Raw genomic sequence first — 20,443 nt, forward strand, 5'->3', positions numbered from 1 at the left:
AAGTGCAAGAAAGGCACAATCAATCAACAGCCTAGTCCCTTGTCCTGCCTCCCACCCTTCCCAGCTGCAAAGCAGGTTTCTTTTGTAGAATCCAGAAAGGGCTGCAATTCAAAGCAGCAAACACATTAACCAGCAGCATTCTCACACAAGAAAAAAAGCAAAAAAAATAAAACATAGTATTCTAAGAAATGCTTTCATGTTGCATAACTATGCAAGAGTGGATCAGAGATGCATGCAACCCTTTTGCTGCATTTATTTTATTTTTCACATTTTTATACCGCCCTTCCTCCAAAGAGCTCATGGTGGTATACATCATTCCTTTTATCCTCACAATAGCCCTATGAGTTAGGTGAAGCTGAGAGAGAGAGTGACTGACCCAAGGTCACCCAGCAAGCTTCATGGCTGAGTGGAATTTTGAACCTGGAATGTCCTGGTCTAAGTCCAACACCCAAACCACTACATCACCCTGACTCTCACTGTAAACAAGACCTTTACAGAAAGCCTATAAATTTAGTATTGAGAGTTTCCCCCCTACAGCATTCCACATGGCAACAGTCACTGCCCATTTGGGAACTATGGACTAACTTCATTTTCAGAGACAGGACCTTCAAACAATATGGTCTACTGCAGCGCCAACATCATGGCCTCTTTTTATAACATATCCCTTTATTGTGGTTAAAATGACCACTTCATCACTGTCACTGAAATAACAGGTGCAATGATTCCCTCCGTCTATAGCTTGCTCTTTCTTTTACCTGTTTGCGTTCTGAAGGGTGGCAGACATATCCTTCACGTGGATGACACCTTGAGTGATATCTGGGGCCATCAGGAGAATGCGCCATACAGAAGTTTCATTCTGTACTTGCGAGATGAGTGATAAAAAGGAGACTGCTTCTTTGACAAAAGCCGCCTGATACTGACGGTCTTGCTGTAACTTAAAACAGAAAGGCAATTTTTAAAGGGACATTGAAAAAAAGAAGAAGAGAAACGGAGACATTTCTCCCTACCTAAATCAGACAATCAAAACTTGTCCAATAGTCATCTGCAAAAAAGATGCCTTGATTTATCACTAAATCATTCTTTAAAATTCTCCTTTTCTTTCTAGCTGCCCCTTTAGCTCTCTTCTTATACCGAAATGATGCCACCTTTCTCTTGTCCTTCAAATCCTCTCTGAAAAATCCACCAGTCTCCTACTGAAACCCAAGGATCAGGACCCAGAACTGAACACATAATCTTTCTCTGCTTCCCTTACACTCATCACTCTCTCCTTGTCCCTGTTGCATCCTCAGTGCTGGGACTTGCCTTTTTGTTTGCTAATCTGCAAAGTACCACACACTATGTTGGCACAATAATGCTATCATCTTAAAAACATAAAAAATGAGCAGAAAATTAATGCATATACCAGTGTTTCTCAAACTGTGGGTTAGGACTCACTAGGTGGGTCACGAGCCAATTTCAGGTGGGTCCGCATTCATTTCAATATTTTATTTTTAATATCTTAGACTTGATGCTACCATGGTATGGGACTGCATTTGGGAAAATGTTACAGATCTGTACTTTTAACAAGCAACTCTGTATATGCCTTTTAAAATTATAGTCAATGGGCTTACTCCTGGGTACGTGTGGGTAGGATTAAAGCCTAGGATTGTTAAAAATGTTACTGCTTGATGATGTTACTGTTGGTCATGACATCACTTCTGGTGGGTCCTGATAGATTCTCATTCTAAAAGTTGGGTCCCGGTGCTAAAATTTTGAGAACCATTGGCATATACCAGCGGTACTCAAACTTTTCCGGCCAGTGGTTCCCTTGACCCCCGTGGCTGTTGGCCATGACTCCCCATCATGTTCCTGAGGGCTGGAAGTGACATCATTAAACAGGAAGTGGCCAGAAATATTAACCATATTAAATATATTATAATATTATATTTATTATAATATAATATTAAATATATAGTAACTATATTAATATTAATTATATTAATCATATCATTAATTAAATGCAAATCTTAAAAATATATTATTAATACACAGCAATATACATGCTGTATAAACGATCAGCTGCTGATCACTGTTGGAGACAGGATGCTGGAGTAGGTAGATTTTGTCTGGTCCAGGAAGACTCATGGGCTCGTATTCTGCCCAGGGGTGTGACTGTATCACTGCGAGAGGACATCCCGCGCCTCCCCTTTGAGTTCCTGGCGCCTCCCTAAAGAGCCGCGCCGCACAGTTTGAATAACACTGGCATATACCATCATTCACAATTCTAGAATAGGAAATACTACCAATTGAAAAGGATGCTGTTATTTCCTCCAATTCAATATGCATGGAATCTATTTCTTCTTTTCCCCTTCAGTTCCAGTTGTTGAAGTTTGTGGACCACAAAGAAGCATAATGTTTTCTACAAAAACTGTTCTGTGGGCACAGGGTGACTGAATGGCAACAATGTGGATATTCACTTTGATAAAGGAAAGGAGGAAAAATCTCTTCTAGGCAATTAGATTGAAGTCATTGTTCAGTACACTAATGAAAAAAAAAGAGCTAGATACTCACTTTAGGAAACTGACTTCTGAATTCTTGAAAAAATGACTCCAAAAGGGACATGTTAGTGAAGCAAAATGTCTGATAGACCTTTGATCCCAAGACTTCCCAAAAGACATTCTGCAAAGATGCATATTCTGACAGAACCTCACAGATGCCCGATTTAAAGTTTGGCACAGGTGATTTTTGCATCTGCATCTATAAAATAAATAAGAAGTGGTGAGAAAAAGTTGTGTTTTGTCCTAATAAGTGTGACAAACAGATACTGTTACAGATTATCTGTAAGATTTGATGAAATGTTTTGAAAAACTAGTATTGTTGGTGTCAAAGGTTAGAAAACTGAAGATTCATCCACCCACCCACCCCATCAGCCTATCTTTATGCAACTCCACTGCCCAGCCTCTATGATTGACTCCAGATCTCCTTTTAATACTCCAGAAGAATGGAGGATTGGTTGCTTTTCTAGCAACTAGTCAGGGAAGATGCCAACCCTTCTGCTCTCAGATCGCATACAAGCTTCCCAGCTTGTATGCAGTATGAGTTCAGGGTCACACATCTCTCCCCTCACACAGGAAGTGGGCTGGGCGCCAGTGCCTTAAGAGCCCTCTGAGACCGCCCAGCTCCCAGCCCTCCTCCAATCCCCCCACAGGGGAGGAGACTCACGTGTTCCAGGCTGGGCAAAACAAACCCCAATCTTGCTGCTTACATTGCACGATTGGCATTGGGACAGTTCAGATGTCATGTGAAGCCGTGATTTTTTGTAACCACAGTTAGTGAAATACACCAGAATTGATGCCACAGATTATTACAACATCATTGTTTATTTAGGTTATCGTTGTTTTGGCTCCATTCCTATCACCTACTGCCCCGCAAAGTTTCCAGAAGAAATTCCAATCTCCTCCACTGTACCCAGTTCTGCGCAAGAGTTTTGCTTCACACTACTCTCTTGCCATTGGTCAGAAGAATGGAAAGGGCACTGATCTCCCGCTGCTCTCAAGCACAGCTGAGAGCTATAAATCACACTTCTACTCGTCTTTCCAGAAAAGTTAGCAATTTCTTGTCATTCCCACAACGAATACAATAAAAACACTCTGATGTTAAAGTTAAAAAAATAACTTTCTGAAGTTCTTTGAACAATGTATTTATAAATTGCTCCCTCTTATCACTTCTGTTTCCCCCTCATAGCTAGCAGCGCATGCTCTGCTGGCACAGCTGCATGCTATACTGTTGCAGGAGAAAGGACTGGGTGGATAATTTATCTTTTGTGCTCAGTGGACTGTTGCAAGGCCCACAACAGATCTAGATATGCCACCTAATATATATGCAGCAGGGAGCCACAGGCAATCCCAGTTTCCTGTATTAAATGTGCTTGCAAGCACGTATTTCTTCAGTTCACATGTTAGATAAAACATGTAATGTGTCAAGATGCCATTACTTACTACTAAATATAAGAGGACCCTTATTATTACGAATCAAATCTGATCCTCTGTCCTTCCCTATTCTGCATCATGATTTTACTCCAGAACAAGTCCAACAACAATAATTACTAGTGTTTCATCACACAGTTTGATTCAATTTCCAACACTGAAAGTGGAGTAATTAATTAATTACTCCACTAATTAACAGTATTTATATACCGCTTTTCAACTAAAAGTTCACAAAGCGGTTTACAGAGAAAAATCAAATAACTAAATGGCTCCCTGTCCCAAAAGGGCTCACAATCTAAAAAGATGCAAAAAGAATACCAGCAACTAAAACAGACACTGCTGGGGTGAGATGGGTCAGTTACTCTCCCCCTGCTAAAAAAAGGAGCACCCACTTGAAAAAGTACCTCTTGCCCAATTAGCAGGGGTTGAGTACAAGAGCTTAACAGAAGACCCTATACTACTGCTTATGCAGCCAAGTATAGGAGCAAGCTCGTGGTCTTCTAATCAATCACATTAAATGTGGGCACACTCCCATTGTTAAAATCATTATATTATTATATAGTTTTGATAAAATGTGTAACATATTTTATTCAATAGCAATACAATCATAATTTTACCCTGCATTTCCATTAAAAACTCACAAAACATCTTACAAAATCTAAAAGCAAACTGCAATCAAACACAAAACAAAAATGGCAGCAGTAAAATCACTGAACTAAATAGAAAATTAAGCAGTTAATAAGAATAAGACCCCTGTCAGAGTAAGATCTGTTGCTAGTTGCAGAAATACACAGCAATTGGGAAACAGGAACCATGACTGTATACTCTTCTTAAAATAATGACACACATTAAAACTAAGCTACAGAAAATAGTATTTTCAAGGTGCTCTAATTGGAGTGTATATAGAAAATTACCTCTCCGAGATGAAGAATTTTGTCAAGTAAACGAATTCTGGCATGAGCAGCTGATGATGAAATATTTTCAATGGTGCTTTTCAGACTGGATATTGAATCCATTAGCTCTGCAATGATTACAAAAAAAAATATGAAAATGCTTTGGATGCAAGATGCGATAACTGCGCCAAAGCACATGAGCCAGCAGTGGCAAAACTCAATAAAACTGATGGTCAGAGATTGTTGACTGAGTAGGAATCCTGCCTGGGTTCTCGGAAAGCCCACATGGGGGAAAAAAAAACCCACTCAAGACTTGACAGAAAAAAACCCTTGTCCTAACCCATTGAATCCCCCCACCCCACTCTAACCCAAACCTACATGGGCCATGTGGGCTTTTTTCCGGTTACCTCCTGCCCTCATCTTTAAGTGCCAGGAGAAGCTAGCAGAGGCAGAAAATGCTTCAGTCAGCACTTCAGAAACACTACAAATGAATAGTCAGCCTGGCTAATGTCAACTGCCCATGCCAGGGACAACTATCCAGTCAGTAACTGCACACTTGACTTCAACACCACATCCCCACACTTAAAGATAAGGGCTTCGATTCTCCTCTGCCTCAACTGTCATGCAGGCCTGGCAGGGAAATTATGTTGTGCAAACATCACCAGCCATTACTGTTTCCTTGATGTTCCCAAAAGTGGTACAGCACAAATTTTCTTCTACTGAAATTCTTCAGGGCTTCCTCTCTTTTATATCCCATTGGATGCTTTTATAAGTAGAAGTAACTAAGAACTATAAGGACTTGGCATTTCATGATGAAATGTTCTCAGTTGAAAAAAATTAAGGTGTAAGCTCACAATTGGCAGTACAGCCACAAGTTGCAAGTGATTTTAGATTAATTTAGAGGTTATGATTTGTGGTTTTCACCCTCAACCAGCAGCTTCTGGATGTTAAATATCCAATACAGAATAATGTAGCAGTTCCCAAACTGGTGGGTCGAGACCCACCAGGGGGACTGGAAATGGGCCATTCTCCCTTAAAGGGCCTGGCAATGGGTGCCCTGAGGGTGCTACAGCAATTGCGGTACCATGGGGATCCAGCAGCATTTTAATGTACCTGGGGGGCTACTGAAGCCTCCATAGGGGCCATGGAAGCTCGCGGTCCCGTCTGTGAGTCTCCATGTGGCTGCCCTGAGCTCCAATTAATGTTCAGTGCTCACTCCTGGTTTGCGCAATTGAAAACCGGAATTGAGCTCTGATCAACAATTGGAACACAGGGCAACCACGTGGAGGCTCGCAGAGGGGGCTGCAAGCCTCCAGGACCCTCATGGAGGCTTCAGCAGCTCCCCCCCATATGTAAAATGTTCCTGGGTCTCTGTAGCACAGCAACAGCTGTGGCGCTGTCAGGGCCACCCTCCCTCACTCCCGCCCCACCCCCGCCACTACTTGCAATGTTCCCTACTCCCTCAGAGAAGTCTGGGAACCTCTGCAATAATGCATAATGCTCCGGCTGTAATGTATTTCTTAAAATAAACAAAGGCGAAGAAAAGGAAATGCAGGATTAGAATTCAATAGGCAAAGGGTAGAGCTGGTTTAAAGATATGTCAGAGGCTATGGGGGTGGCACAGATGCAAAGTAATAACTGGGTGGTGCATTTTATTGTATTGCCACTTCAATTAATTAAACAGATAAGAATGAGAGAAAATCAGTAATTAAAACTTTCTCCTCCTCCCAGAATGGAAATGGGACAATTCAGAGAGGCTGCTTGAGTTTCTAAAACTGTCAGAAGGCACTAACATAGGTTAAATTGATAAGCAATACATTTTTATTTGAATTTGCCAGAGTTCTTTATTGAAGGGAACTTACCTGGATTCTAGTGACAGGGAAGGACATTGTTAGTTAACATAGGGCGCAATCCTAACCCCTTAGGCCAGTACTTTCCAGCACTGGCATAGCGGTGCCAATGGGACGTGTGCTGCATCCTGCAGTTGGGTGTCACTCACGGAGGCCTCCTCAAAGTAAGGGAATGTTTGTTCCCTTACCTCAGAGCTGCATTGCCCTTATGTCAGTGCTGGAAAGCACTGACATAAGGGGTTAGTATTGTGCCCATAGCTGTATATGAAAGGCTGTGTGAAACCTCCATTTAACTTCCAAGTCAAGCTACAGAAAAGCAAGGCCTCAAAAGCCCTTAAGCGCTCTAGTGTAGAAGCAACCCCTCAATTCTATTGAAATCAATAAGATGGACAGTCCAATCCTATCCTCCATCAGTCCATAGCATGAAGTGCCACTCATGGAGCTGTGGTGGGGAGGGCAACTAGAAGGCCCGGGAAAGGTAAGTAAAAATATGTTATACTTACCACTCCATAGGCCCTGTGGCAGTCCGTAGGATTCCTCAAACCTACACCAGTAATTTTGCTGGCGTAAGTCCAAAAAGAGTCGTGGCAGGTCCAGGTTGGGAAAGGGGGATAGGATCTGGCGCATGCTGCCACCACTGAGATCCACACCATCCCACGCCTGAACTGCCCCAATCCTCTGCTGAAATGCCCATGATTCACACTCACCACCACCTTACCTATTCCAGTGCAGCCTGCTTGAGCTGTTGGCAGATGCATGGAGCCTCTGCCAGTTTGCATCAGCAGCTCCGGAGCACTGAACAGCTGCACGTCTTTCTAATTGCCGTAATTGGACTTAAGGCAGCAGATTGTGTAATCTGCTGCAGTAAACCCAGGATAGGATTGGGCTGTTAAGGCCTTTCCCAAATGCTTAGAAGCAGGGTGTAGCGGTAAGTTTTTAAGTGCAGGAGCTCATTGTGACACCTACTCATAGCCAGGATCTGGTAGCTACACCCCATTAAGACTATAACCCCCTCCCTCCCAAAAAATTAACTTTTAATTTCTTCATCTACTTTGAAATGTTTTATACTTCATTTAAAATGCTGGCTCATTTCATCCCAAACTCCTGGCAATGATAGGTTTAAAACAAGTGTAAAGAAATTTAAAAATACCTCAACTACATATGAAAAATATATTAAGGTGCCAGCCTATGCAAATTGGCTCAGGCTGCAATCCTAACCACACTTTCCTGAGAGTAATCCCCATTGAACAAAATAGGACTTACTTCTAAGTAGACCTTTACAAGCCATGATGTGTATGTGCAACCTCCTGATTTTAGAAATGGGCTATGTCAGAATGCCAGATGCAAGGGAGGGCACCAGGATGCAGGTCTCTTGTTATCTGATGTGCTCCCTGGGGCATTTGGTGGGCCACTGTGAGATACAGGAAGCTGGACTAGATGGGCCTATGCCTGATCCAGTGGGGCTGTTCTTATGTTCTTATGACCTGGTTAGGATTGCGCCCTCAGAAGTATGCCCCACTGTGCTCAGTAGTAGTCACTCCCAAGAAAATTTGAATAGGATTGTAGCCTTAATGTAATATGAACTACATACTGCCTGTCAGATAACCCTTGGGAAAGGAGATGGCCCTGGGCAGATTCCTGCTGAGTGTGATGCTTCTTCTGGGCTAATAGCCTTTGAAAAAAAATTCAAAGGCTGCATCAGAGAGCTCCTGCTGATGATGTCTCCTCTCCTGCTGTAGGAATATTCCTTCCACTCCCCCCCCCAACTCCTCCTTGACTACATTCCTGCTTAGATCATTCAAAGAGGCAAGTCTACATTTCTTCCGTCTAGCTCTATTATTATTAAATCTTTCCCCAATGATAATTAAGGCATACATGGCAGTTAGTGAGATCAGCAGTTAGTGAGAAACAGTATCTAAGAGTTGATTTGTAGGACTGATGTGGAAACACAGAAGAACCCAGAGATAAAAATGAGCAAAAAGTTGTCTCTATTATATTCTTAATGTATTATTAGCATAAAAACATGCAACCTTTTCAAAAACATGGAACTTTCTTCCAGCAGAAATACTCATCTATATTTTGTTCACTATCTTATTCTCTAGTATCAATCAATAACTGTCTATTGGAACTGCCCATAGCATATCTTGATGTGCAAAACTAATTCTCCTGAACATTTCCAACATTTGACACAATCCATGGCTCAGCGTTGGATTTCAAAGGCTAAGATGTTTCTTTTTTAAATACATATTTGTATCTGTCCTCAACTATTTATCACAGTAGATAGAGAAAAACAGACTATCATTGTTATAAAGCTCTTTTAGACCTTTGTCCAGAGAATTTCCTATTATTAGACTTTTATCTACAACAAAGAGACAAAAACTTACTAAACTCTAATAGAATCAAATAACCTACCGGATGAACCATTCCTGTGTTTGAGAACATCAGCACTCTGGAATGATGAATTGCTGTCCTTCTCCAGGTTAGCTGACCTTCTCCACTTCCTGATAAGAAAAAAGGAGCGAAAAGAATCCTGTACCATCACTTCTAACCACCTCCCACTGAAGCTTCTTACATGAAACCACATTTGAGCTAAGTTCATATCAAGATGTGGATTGATTGTTTTAAAGCAGTTTGTTTGCTTCAGCAGAGTTTCCATTAGGCTCATTTCTACGCACATCTTGATCTTACTTCCACTAAAGACAAAGCCAGCTTCTTCATGGCCGGGATTTTACATCCATGACTGCTTTGGACCGATAAATTCTATACGCAGTTATATTTAAATTAAGGTCACTGTTATGAGACTGAGGGCTCAATCCTAACCAACTTTCCAGCACTGGCATAGCTGTTCCAGTGGGGCATGTGCTGCATCCTGGAGTTGGGGGGCAGTCAAGGAGGCCTTCTCAAGGTAAAGCAATGTTCGTTCCCTTACCTCCAAGTTGCGTTGCTCATATTTCAGTGCTAGAAAGTTAGTTAGGATTGCACCCTCAGAGACATGAATAAAATGTATATAGACCTTATATCTCTACACTAGAATGGAAAGCAATCAAAATGTGAGCTTAAAAAGTTCGTGTGAGTTAATGGACCAAATAGGCCTAAGCACATTGTAATATAAAATCGAATGTATCTAAGCCTACAAGTACACAAAAAATGTGTAGATTACCTTTGAAAACAGTTACACAACTATTTATTTTAGTGACTGTGAAATAATTTAGTAAAAATATAATTTTTTTTATCCTAACATGGGGGGTGGGGGCGGGCCATGGATGCAGGGTCCAATTGTGAGCCATTGGTCCAATTGGCTTAAAGCCGACACTGCCTGAGGCAATAACCTCAGTCAGCTTAATGGATAGACTGGTCTTGTCCATGAGAACTAGGCCAGTGACACCTCCATGATTTGTTACACTTTTAATAAGCAACACTCATAAACCACACTCTCTCTCTAATGGACACACTCCTTCAAAGAAAAAATGCTGTTGACTCCCTTACCGGCGTCTGGGCGAAATGCCATTCAGGTTTGGTAGCAGGTCTTCAAGGATGTAGGGGGTGCCTTTGCATGTGGCATCTGTACTGCAGAGCACAGTCTGGAGAAAGGGGAAGAAACCCGCGCTAGGAAGATTCCGGGGGGCAAGGTAACCTAGAAAGTTTGAAACAGAAAGACAGTTGGGACTACACCATGATGTACATGAGAATCATGTATCAGAGAAAAAATAACTTATCAATCTTCTTAAGACATTGTGAGAAGTAAAAGAAACAGAATCAGAACAGAAACAGAACAGAATCACAGATAAAAAAATTAATACCTTAACGAAAACATTTTCATGTATGGTATGCCCGTCAGAGCAAAGAGAAGACTCGCTGCCCAGCAACAGAAGTTGCAGCGGTATGACACCTTCCAGAGTGGAGAGAAGGCTCACCAGCCATGCCACACCGCTGCAACTCCTGGTGTTAGATGGCAAGCTTTCTCTTCGCTCCAGTGGGAGCGCCATAGACAAAGAAGTCAAAGATGAAACACGAAGTTGAAGGAATGACCCAGAAGCTGGAAGTAACTGACAGTGACATAAACATGTCATCATGTGACCAGTTACTTCCACTTTTGTGCACTCGGTGGGGTAATGCCAAGATTTGCACCACCAGGTAGAAGACAAGGTAGGGGCTCTGCTAGACTGTCCCTTTCCCACATAACTAAAACCAGGATCATTCCATGGAACTGATTGGCAGGAGATTTAGAATGGACAAAAGGAGGTGCTTCTTCACACAGCGCATAATTAGTTTGTAGAATTCATTGACATCCATAAGATGTGGTCATCATCACCAGCTTTAAAGATTGGACAAATTCATGGAGAACTGGTCTATCAATGGCTGCTAGTCATGATGACTATGTGCTACCTCCAATTTCAGTGACAGTATGTCTCCAAATTACCCATTGCAGGGGAGCAATGGTAATTGTTTTCCTAGTTTTGATTTATAGTTTTACTCTCAATAATGCTATTAATAGTGAGAACTTGGCATGTTAATCCTGTTTTTACAAAATAGGTTGCAAAGTGCAAGGGAAGGCAGGAATTATTGCTGAATGACAAATCAGTCATGATTACACAGTGATCATCCTATTCCTGCAGAGTTTGCTGATGTAACAAAGCAACAATGAATATTAGCATGTCAAATTTCGGAACTAGGAAACAATTAATTCATTAGCACTGAGATAACACCTAGCATGTGCAAAGCAGTACAAAAGAGAGGACCGGAGATACAAACAACACAATCTGTATGTAGTGTGTTTTTTTTCTACACCACAGCAAACTGAAACCAAGTGTAGTTGTTATTTGTAGTCTGTAAGATATAAGACACTCAGGAGCACATCAATCCCAGATCACAGACAGAAAACCAGCAAAGGACAAGGGGAGGGGAAGATTTCACAGCAAAGGGGAGTTCAGCAGCAAGTCTCAATTTAAAACAAACAAAAACAATACTACAGGGTCACTTGGATGACTTTTTAAAACACTTTTTCTTCAGTTATTTATACTTTAATATACTGAAGATTTTTTAACCATCGCAGTAGTTGTGGCAGAGGGGATGAAGCTTATGGCTCCTATGGACTGAACCAATTTGATGTCTTAGAATGTTCATGATCATTCCAAAAATTAAGACAGGAGTGACCTAAAAAGAGACCAGAAAAGGAATACAAGGAAGAAGGGGACGTGAGCTGAAGAGTGGCTTGCTGGTTGGTTGAATGCATGTTCATATTTGAGAGTGCTCCTGTACTCTTTACGATGTGCACAGTAAGGAATATTCCAATAGAAGCATCTTTTCAATGCAACACTATAATGGAAAAGACTATAAAGTCTTTTCTAGTGAAATTCTGGGTTCTCTGTAAGTACAAAGGTCCTTTCAAGATCTGGAGTGGCCTTGCAAACACTAAGGAGGCCTAACCGACCACTGGAAAGAGAGATGAATTTCACAAACTCATTTGAAATGACCAGCCAAATATATTACTGAGATAATGAACTGCCAACCCTCCAGGATTGCTCAGGAGTCTCCAGATATCAGTGCCGATCTCCAGATAATTATTGAAAGTAATCCTGCATGCAGCATCCCTCAGGTAACCTGTTGGCCCACCCCAGTTTTACAAAATGGGAAAGGAGATAGCCCACATTCATTCAATATAGAGCCCACAGCAGCCCACAATCATTCATTATTACTCACTCCTATCAGTAATAATGAAAAAGGTTACAACACACAAGAGTTGCTCGATTCAGTCCAAGATTGCAAACTGCAGTGGTTTATGAGTCACTTTGGGATAGGATATCAAATAGCATTCATCACTAGCCCAGACTAGCTATGAGTTGCTTCGCTTCCTTTAGTCACAAATGTTTATCTTTAAAGTGATGGGGCTTGGGAGGCAGTTACAAAAGTAGTCACAAGTTTTCTACTAGAAGCTTAAACAAAGACAAAACAGGTATTCCAGCACCAAAGAACTGTCTCTTCCAGTTTCAGGCAAACTAGAAGTCAACATGATTTCTGGAGGATTGTTTCATCACTAAGAAGACGTTCCCTGAATTCTTTGATGCTCAGCTCTGATACGATCACCACTATTCTTACCTTCGTAATCATCTTATCACTACCACCATCAACTGCACTCTGCTCACATTGGCCAGATGTAGTCAGATTCCTGGCCTGATTGTCATACTAAAATTATTTCACCTACATGTCTGGAGCTGTGGAAAAACCAGAAAGCTGCAATTTCCTCCCACCATATAACACACACACACACACACACCCTGTGTTTCCTCCTGCACATTTCTCATACATCCCAGAAGATCCAAGCTGCTCTGGCATGGAGGATAAGAGCATGGTCCTGAAAAAGAAAAAGCTGCACAGGTCAGCATTTTGTTCCCACAACTAATGATTTCGAGTTACAGTCCCCTAGCACACTGTAAACTAAACCAAATCTCAGAAGTTCAAACAGGCTTTTGATGCAGGCTGAAAATAAAATAGACATAAGAAGAGCCCCGCTGGATCAGGCCAAAGGCCCACCTAGTTCAGCTTCCTGTATCTCAGACTGGCCCACCAAAAGCTTCAGGGAGCACACAAGACAACAACACACAACTCGCGTCATGGTGCCATCCCTTGCATCTGGTAATCTGAGGCAGCCTAACACCGAAACCAGGAGCTTGCACATACCTACCATTACTTCTAACATGTGATAAACTTTTCTTCCAGAAATTTGTCCAATTCCCTCTTAAAGGCATCTAGGCAAGATGCCATCCCTATGGCAAGGAGTTCCACAGACTAATTACACGATGGGCAAAGAAATATTTTCTTTTGTGTGTCCTAACTCTCCCAACACTCAATTTTAGTGGATGTCCCCTGGTTCTGGTATTATGTGAGAGAAAAAAGAGCATCTCTCTCTATCCACTCTATCTATCCCCTGCATAATTTTGTATGTCTCTATCATGGCCTCTCTCAGGCACCTCTTTTCTAGACTGAAGAGCCTCAAACATTGTAGCCTTTCTTCACAAAAGAGGTGCCCCAGCCCACTAATCATTTTGGTTGCTTTCTTCTGCACCTTTTCCATTTCGATTATAATCTTTTTGAGATGTGGTGACCAGAACTTGATACAATACTCCAGCTGTTGCCTTACCATCGATTTGAACAACGGCATTATAATACTAGCCATCATATTTGCAAGACCTTTTCTAATGATCCCAAGTATGGAATTCGCCTTCTTCACAGCTGCCACACACTGGGTCAACATTTTCATCGAGCTGTCCACCAGTACCCCAAGATCTCTCTCTGGTCTGTCACAGACAGCTCAGAACTCATTAACCTATATGTATATGTAGACAGAATTCAACTTGTGACAGAACTATGCTCCTACCTAGTAATTGGCCCTAACAAGTTTCACAACACTTAAATTCACAGTGTGTTGCCGGTCTAGACATGATATTAAACATATCAATTCTGCACAGCTGCTGTTTTTAAAGACTATGGTAATGGGTGGCGGGAGCTTCCAGGTGCCAAACGCCTTCCATGTACTCTTGCATCCCTCACAGGGAGACTGACATTCTCTTCTATAGAATGGCCCTATGGTAGGGTTGCCAATGCTCCAGAGCCTGAAGTCTTCAGGAATCAGCATCCACATGTAGGTGACTGTTAAAAGGAATCCTAGAAATGTTAACTTTACACCACATTAAGAGAGAGAGAAAAAATACTAGGAATTGCTTCAGTTAGAGTTGGCAACCCTATCCTAGGGGCTAGCTGATTACCATCAGGGAGGGAGAAAAGATATTGGAAATAGGGACAGTCCAGATATGAGGCTGGCTGAACTCCTCACTTCTGGCAAAGGATGCCACACACATACCCCACCACCTGCCTGACTGCTCCACCCAGCTACCCCATCCTCTGCATGTGTGAGAGAAAAGGACAGGAGGCATTCCTCCTCCCAGTCTAACTCTGCTGAATCTTCTTCAAAGTAGCCAGCAGAAAGAATGCTGGAATTAGAGAGGTTCCACTTCCAGGATCTCCCTGCCAATGAGGACAGTGATGGTAGGGTGTGCAATGGTGCTGGAAAGGGTATGGGGTGCACAGAAGAATTTGGAGGTGGCTTCAGGCAGTGGATCGAGTGAATGGAAGGCTCCCTCCCACACCTTTTGTCTTGCATGTGCAGATCCCAAATACTTAGGGATCCAATAGGATGGAAGTCAGTTGCTGGAAGAAAGGCTGGGGTGCCAGATGACCTAGCTTTCCCTGGTTGTCTCAATGCACACTCACACACAAGCCCCTGCAGCACTGACCAAGGAATGGTCTGGCAAAGAATGCAAAGGCCCTAGATGTGAATTATTTTCTGAATGAGAAAGGCAAGTTCTTAAAAATAAATACGGTTTATTAAAAAATAAAATAAAAAGAGATGAGCAAGGACACCATGTATTGGCAACCTTCAGTCTCGAAAGACTATGGTATCGCGCTCTGAATGGTGGTTCTGGCACAGCGTCTAGTGTGGCTGAAAAGGCCAATCCGGGAGTGACAATCCCTTCCACACCGGGAGCAAGTGCAGTCTGTCCCTGGTCTGTCTCCCTGACTGCGCAAGGACAACATAGACAAAATCAGGTACTTGTCCTTAGGGGCAAAATGAAATAAAACACAATGACTACATAGACTGACTCTGTCTGGGACATTCCAGCTGCTCCTGGTCTGGAAGAGTGTGTCAATGTGTGGGTAACTCCATAAATTCTGAGAAAAATGCATATCTCCAACTAGCCACACCTTTTATGCAGGCTTGAAATTCCACTCTTTCCATAGGCTATTCTGAATATAAGAAATTGTAGTTCAACTCCCAGGATCTCCCCTCAGCCATGCTCACATGTTCAGACTTGACCAAGAGGTACATACAAGCAAAACCCAATGTGGTGCCAGTAGATCCTTCTGATCTATTACCTTATCGGGGACAAAGTATCAGTCACATTGGTCAGCCACAAGCCTTTTCAGGGTAGGTATAGGTTAAAACTGACAGTGATTTTGAGTTTCCTTGCTTTTGCAGTGTCATTGGGGTGGGTGATTGGAAAAGGCACATGATAGAAACAACAGTTAGAATCACTGAAATCATTATTAATAGCTATTTTAGAACATATTTTAGTGTATAGCCTTATTATTCTTAACTAATTTACCCTGAAAATAACTCTTAAAGCAGGTGTGGCTGTGACAAAGCAGTATTTGAAACTTGAACCCCAACACTCTATTCAACAGTATCACTCCAGTTCCTAAACAGTGGCATAGCTAAAGGGGGACATGGGAGTATATTTCTCAGGATACCATGCCTTGAGGGGCTTCCAATCCACACCTCCGATGGCGAAACCTGAGGCAGGCCGGCCGGCCGGCCACACATGGCCTCCCCTGGTTTCAAAAGGCCTTCAAAAGGCATTTTCAGTTTTTGCTGAAAACCAGAAGTACTTTTCAGAGGCCTTCAGAGGCCATGGGGGGGGGTGTATGGGGGTGTGTGTGCCAAAAGTTTGTGTGCCCCCTGGTGCCAGAGCCCCTAGCTATACCACAGTCCTATAAAGTATGTATAATGGGTTCCTCCTCCCACAATACGTTTTAAAATAAAAATACATAAATTGGATCACTGGCTACAGTTGGTACATAACCCTAACTATTTGATGTAGGATGAAAGTATGTCAAGGACTGCCTCACCCTGTCACCACATCGGTCTGCTCATCCCATATGATCATTTAGTGAGTCTTTTCTTGCTGGTTCCTTTCTCCCGATCGCCCAATTACAAGCAGGGAGATTGGAGTTTGTATGGCCTGGCCAGAAGCCCCTTCCCCTGCGAGGGGACTGGTGGAGGGCTGTTGCTGGGGGGAGCAGAGGTATTTTAAGGACACAGCAACAGCCCCCTTTCCTTCTTTGCTTGTGGGCACCGAGCGGACACCCACCCACTCGTTATGCAGTCTGAGTTTCACTGGTCGCCGTTTGGGGCCGGGTAGGAATTTTTTGCTGCTTGTCAAGACTGGACGACGACAAGCAGTTTTTTCACCTACCCCAGACTGCCATGGGTACATGACCCTATAATTGGTCACTTTATGTTGGCGGGTGGTGGGGTAGAGGCATGCTTGGGACTTTGGAGTGCACCTTCAGATAGCACAGGCAGGGCAGAACCCAATAGCAGTCCTCAGGGGCTCAGTGGCACGAGGACATTGACTGGGGCCCTGGCCGAGACCGCGGGGGTCCTCCTCAGAGGCTCAGCAGTGGCACAGCCCGCAGTCCGGCTGCCTTCCCCTTATGGGACAGACCTGGATGAGCTGCGTTGCCCAAGAATGGGTCGCAGCTTGGAGTCGGGTGCACATCCAGCCTGGGGGACAGATTTGGTTCTGGGGCCGCCGAGTGGTCCTGCCTCCGCACCACAAAGGGGTTTTCACTGCCCCTGCAACTGCAGGTCTCAGCCTCCTTTCTGTATTAAAATGCTAATAAAGTGGCCCTTTCTCCCATGTGTGTTGTCTCGAGTGTTCACTGGACGGTGCCCAGACAATCTCTGAAGTATGGTTGATAGTTAAATGCAAGAAGGCTTTCTTGGATCCCCCACCATGTAAAACATCTTGTCCAGTGAAGTGTGACAAGCTTCCTCACTATCAATTGAAAACTTGCCTTTTTTAGCAAAGCTGTGGCTGCTCAGTTATACATGCTGTACTTATGATGGTCTCACCCTAGTATGCTTTGAGTTTTAATTGCTGATGATGTTTGTTGTTTTTTATTATTATATTTTTTTAAAAAATATATAAATAAATAAATGGTTGAGAAGATTCATTTCAAAATGTGATCATCCACTGGGTCAAAAGTTGGCTGTCCTCTTTTTGAGAACGAAGAATTTGAAATCCCTTCTTGCTGACCTTTGGATCTGTAGATTTATGAGGTACTATTAGGTCGCTATTGTGGCAGAAGTCACGCATCTCCCAATAGGTAAGGCTCTTTTAAACATTTGTTTTCATTAGCACAGAAGATACATTCGCTCAAGAAAAGCAGTATCCACTATAATGATTCTCCATCAAAATGCTCCTGAACCTGCTCACAGAGCTTTCAAGAAGGGAATGCTGTTAAATGCACAATGAAACTCTGCAGGACAGACTCCAGTATCATTGGAATAGTTTAGCAGTGTAGACCCACAATTGGGTGGGTCCATGGCAAACTAAAAAAAAATTGCACATGAGGGGAGCATCATAATTGTGGATTTTGTTAGTATTGTGTAGGGGAATTTTGTTTATTTATTTAGCCAATTTATACTCCAACTTTCTCCCCAATAAGGGGCACTCAAGGTAGCTTATGAAATGTAGCTACAGATCCACTACTGGGAGCTGCACCACACCTGTCAAAAATTGGTTGGAGCTCATGTTTCCCATAAAATGTCTGTTTATTTGTTAACCATACAATCAGACATACTCTACTTTCAAACATCACTAAGGCCTATTTTGAACCACGTTCAAAAATGCAGAAAGGGTATGCCAAAACTGGCAGAAATACTGCAGTGATAGCCAGATGTAAGAGCTTTTCAAAAATTCAGGAATTTCTGTAACCAGCACTTCTTGGGTATTAGCATAGAAAAGACTTTTGTTATTTTGATTTGCCTACTAGGGAACTACTCATACAGCATATCTCATTACATTCTCACGCACACACAATGTTTGGACTGGTGAATTTCTAAGAAATGCTCAAAAGCCCACCCAACATAATTTCCACCATTATGTCTCCATCAGAATTTGTGTAAGGTGCTACAATGATCAAATGCACTTGTTTGGTAGTCCAGGATGTCTTCAGCAACTCTCAGAAAAATTGGTTTGATATTCCAGGTCATTGAGTTGGATGCATTAGTCATAATTACGCCCCACTGAAATGAATTTGACATAAGTGACTCACAACGAACTTGCCTCACTGATGACTAATGGCACAATCCTAAGCAGGTCTACTCAGAAGTAAGTCCTATGGTGTTCAAAGGGACTTACCCCAAAGAAAGTGAGATGAGGATTGAAGCCTAATTTTAGAAGGAGTTTGGTCTGCATGAAGGCAAGACAGGCATTCCCCTTCAATTCCTCTCATCAACACTGTACACTCTTTTATGATGTTACAACACACAAATACACCTCTTTGTATGTGAATGGCAAGTCTGTGAATAAACAAAACATGGTTACCATCATCTCAGATAGCTTAGTCCATTGGTTCCCAAACTGGTGGGTCGTGACCCACCAGCCTAGGAAGTACTAACCAATGCCCCTTTAAGGGGCAGGGAGGGGCAAAGGCAGCAACATGATCATCAGGCTCATGCTGCTGCCAGTGATAGGAAGGGTATTTTTTTCCTACCTGCAGTCCAGGGGGTGTGGGGAGCTCTTCAGAGGGCTCCTTGTGCCTTCAAAACTCTAAAACAGGAAGTGCCCATTTTTCCTTTTTTAAAATACTTTGGAAGGCGTGGGGAGCTCTGTGGAGGGCTCCTTGGACACCCACCCCCCTGGACCCTGCAGGACTGCAGCGCTGGCTGAAAGTAGATTTTTTTAAAAGCCTCCCATCCACAGCAGCAGCGTGATCCTGGGGATTGCATTGCTGCTTTCCCCCCTCCCCCAAAACAATTTACAGTGCTCCCAACTCCCTTGCAGAAGGTTGGGAAGCACTGATTTACAGCCCAATCCTATCCAACTTTCCAGCTCCAGTGCAGCCTCTGTGACTGACTTCTAACTACAGCATGCAGTGCGCGCCCCATTGGCATGGCTGCACTGACACTGGAAAATTGGATAGGATTGGGCCCTCAGCCCACTCCTTGGACTCTGACTACTATACCTGTATGATACGCATGCTTTCCTGATCTTAATTTATATAATCAAGCTCATCTTTTAACCTCCAGTAACTACTGGAATAATTTACAGATTGAACTCCACCTTGTACTATTTTAGAAACTTCTGCAGTGGCTCCTCTGTGGAAAGGGACCATACTAAGATCTATATATGTCAAAGTGAAGGAGATCCCACTAGCATTATCTACTGTTAGATATGTGTGGAATATATTAGCACGGGAATACTAATTTGCTCTTAACTAGTTTGCTAAATTAACATTGTGGGCCAATCCAGGATGGGAGATTGGGAAGGAATTCTTTCTGTAGATGACCTGGACCGATAGGTCAATTTTTACTTTAGATCCATTAACTGATTGAGATCAAGAGTTCCTTTCATTTTCAAGGCTGATGCTAGATATGAATTTCCATCATCTGCTAACTGGCAATACTTGCAAGTAATATCTTATTAGTGACACTTATCAGTGTCTAAAATTGGTCCTGCAGCATAATCCTTTGTGCCCTTCAGGGAGAAAGGGGGAATACAAATCCAATAAATAAATAAATAAATAAATAAATAAATAATCCGCGTCTCAGATTATGTCTTTCTCAGAAATACTCCTAGAGTCAACGGAAAAGAGTAAGCAAGCAATATTTGTTTATAAATATAACAAATACGAGACTCGGGGCACAATCCTAACTTACGCTGGAGCATGCAGGCCAGTAGGGTCTACTTGGTTTCCAATGGGTCTACTCGGATCTGAGCCAGCAGAGGCTGCTCTGCACTGCCCAGGAACAGGAACAGGATCCGGCATAACCGCTGGACCGTGGCCCTGCCTCCTGCTCCCCACCCACCCGTCCTGGGAACATCACCCTCCACCCGCCTTGAAACACCTCCTCCCCGCCCTTCCCATGCCCCCCAGGCTCCTGCGTCGG

At 42.8% G+C, this 20,443-nt stretch overlaps 1 protein-coding gene across 1 annotated transcript in view; it reads right to left on the reverse strand.

The window, feature by feature from the left end:
* The window catches only part of ABCA12 (ATP binding cassette subfamily A member 12), a 142,887-nt gene that overhangs the window by 105,314 nt on the left and 17,130 nt on the right, over nucleotides 1–20,443 (reverse strand). The window contains exons 3-7 of the mRNA XM_066622088.1: nucleotides 10,195–10,342; nucleotides 9,121–9,209; nucleotides 4,880–4,986; nucleotides 2,551–2,730; nucleotides 756–934 (exon numbers count right to left, since the gene is read on the reverse strand). Coding sequence (XP_066478185.1) covers nucleotides 756–934; nucleotides 2,551–2,730; nucleotides 4,880–4,986; nucleotides 9,121–9,209; nucleotides 10,195–10,342 — 703 coding nt within the window. The remainder of the gene's footprint in view (nucleotides 1–755; nucleotides 935–2,550; nucleotides 2,731–4,879; nucleotides 4,987–9,120; nucleotides 9,210–10,194; nucleotides 10,343–20,443) is intronic.

This window comes from Tiliqua scincoides, chromosome 1, assembly GCF_035046505.1.
Source record: "Tiliqua scincoides isolate rTilSci1 chromosome 1, rTilSci1.hap2, whole genome shotgun sequence".
In the NCBI taxonomy this organism is placed as follows: Eukaryota; Metazoa; Chordata; class Lepidosauria; order Squamata; family Scincidae; genus Tiliqua; species Tiliqua scincoides.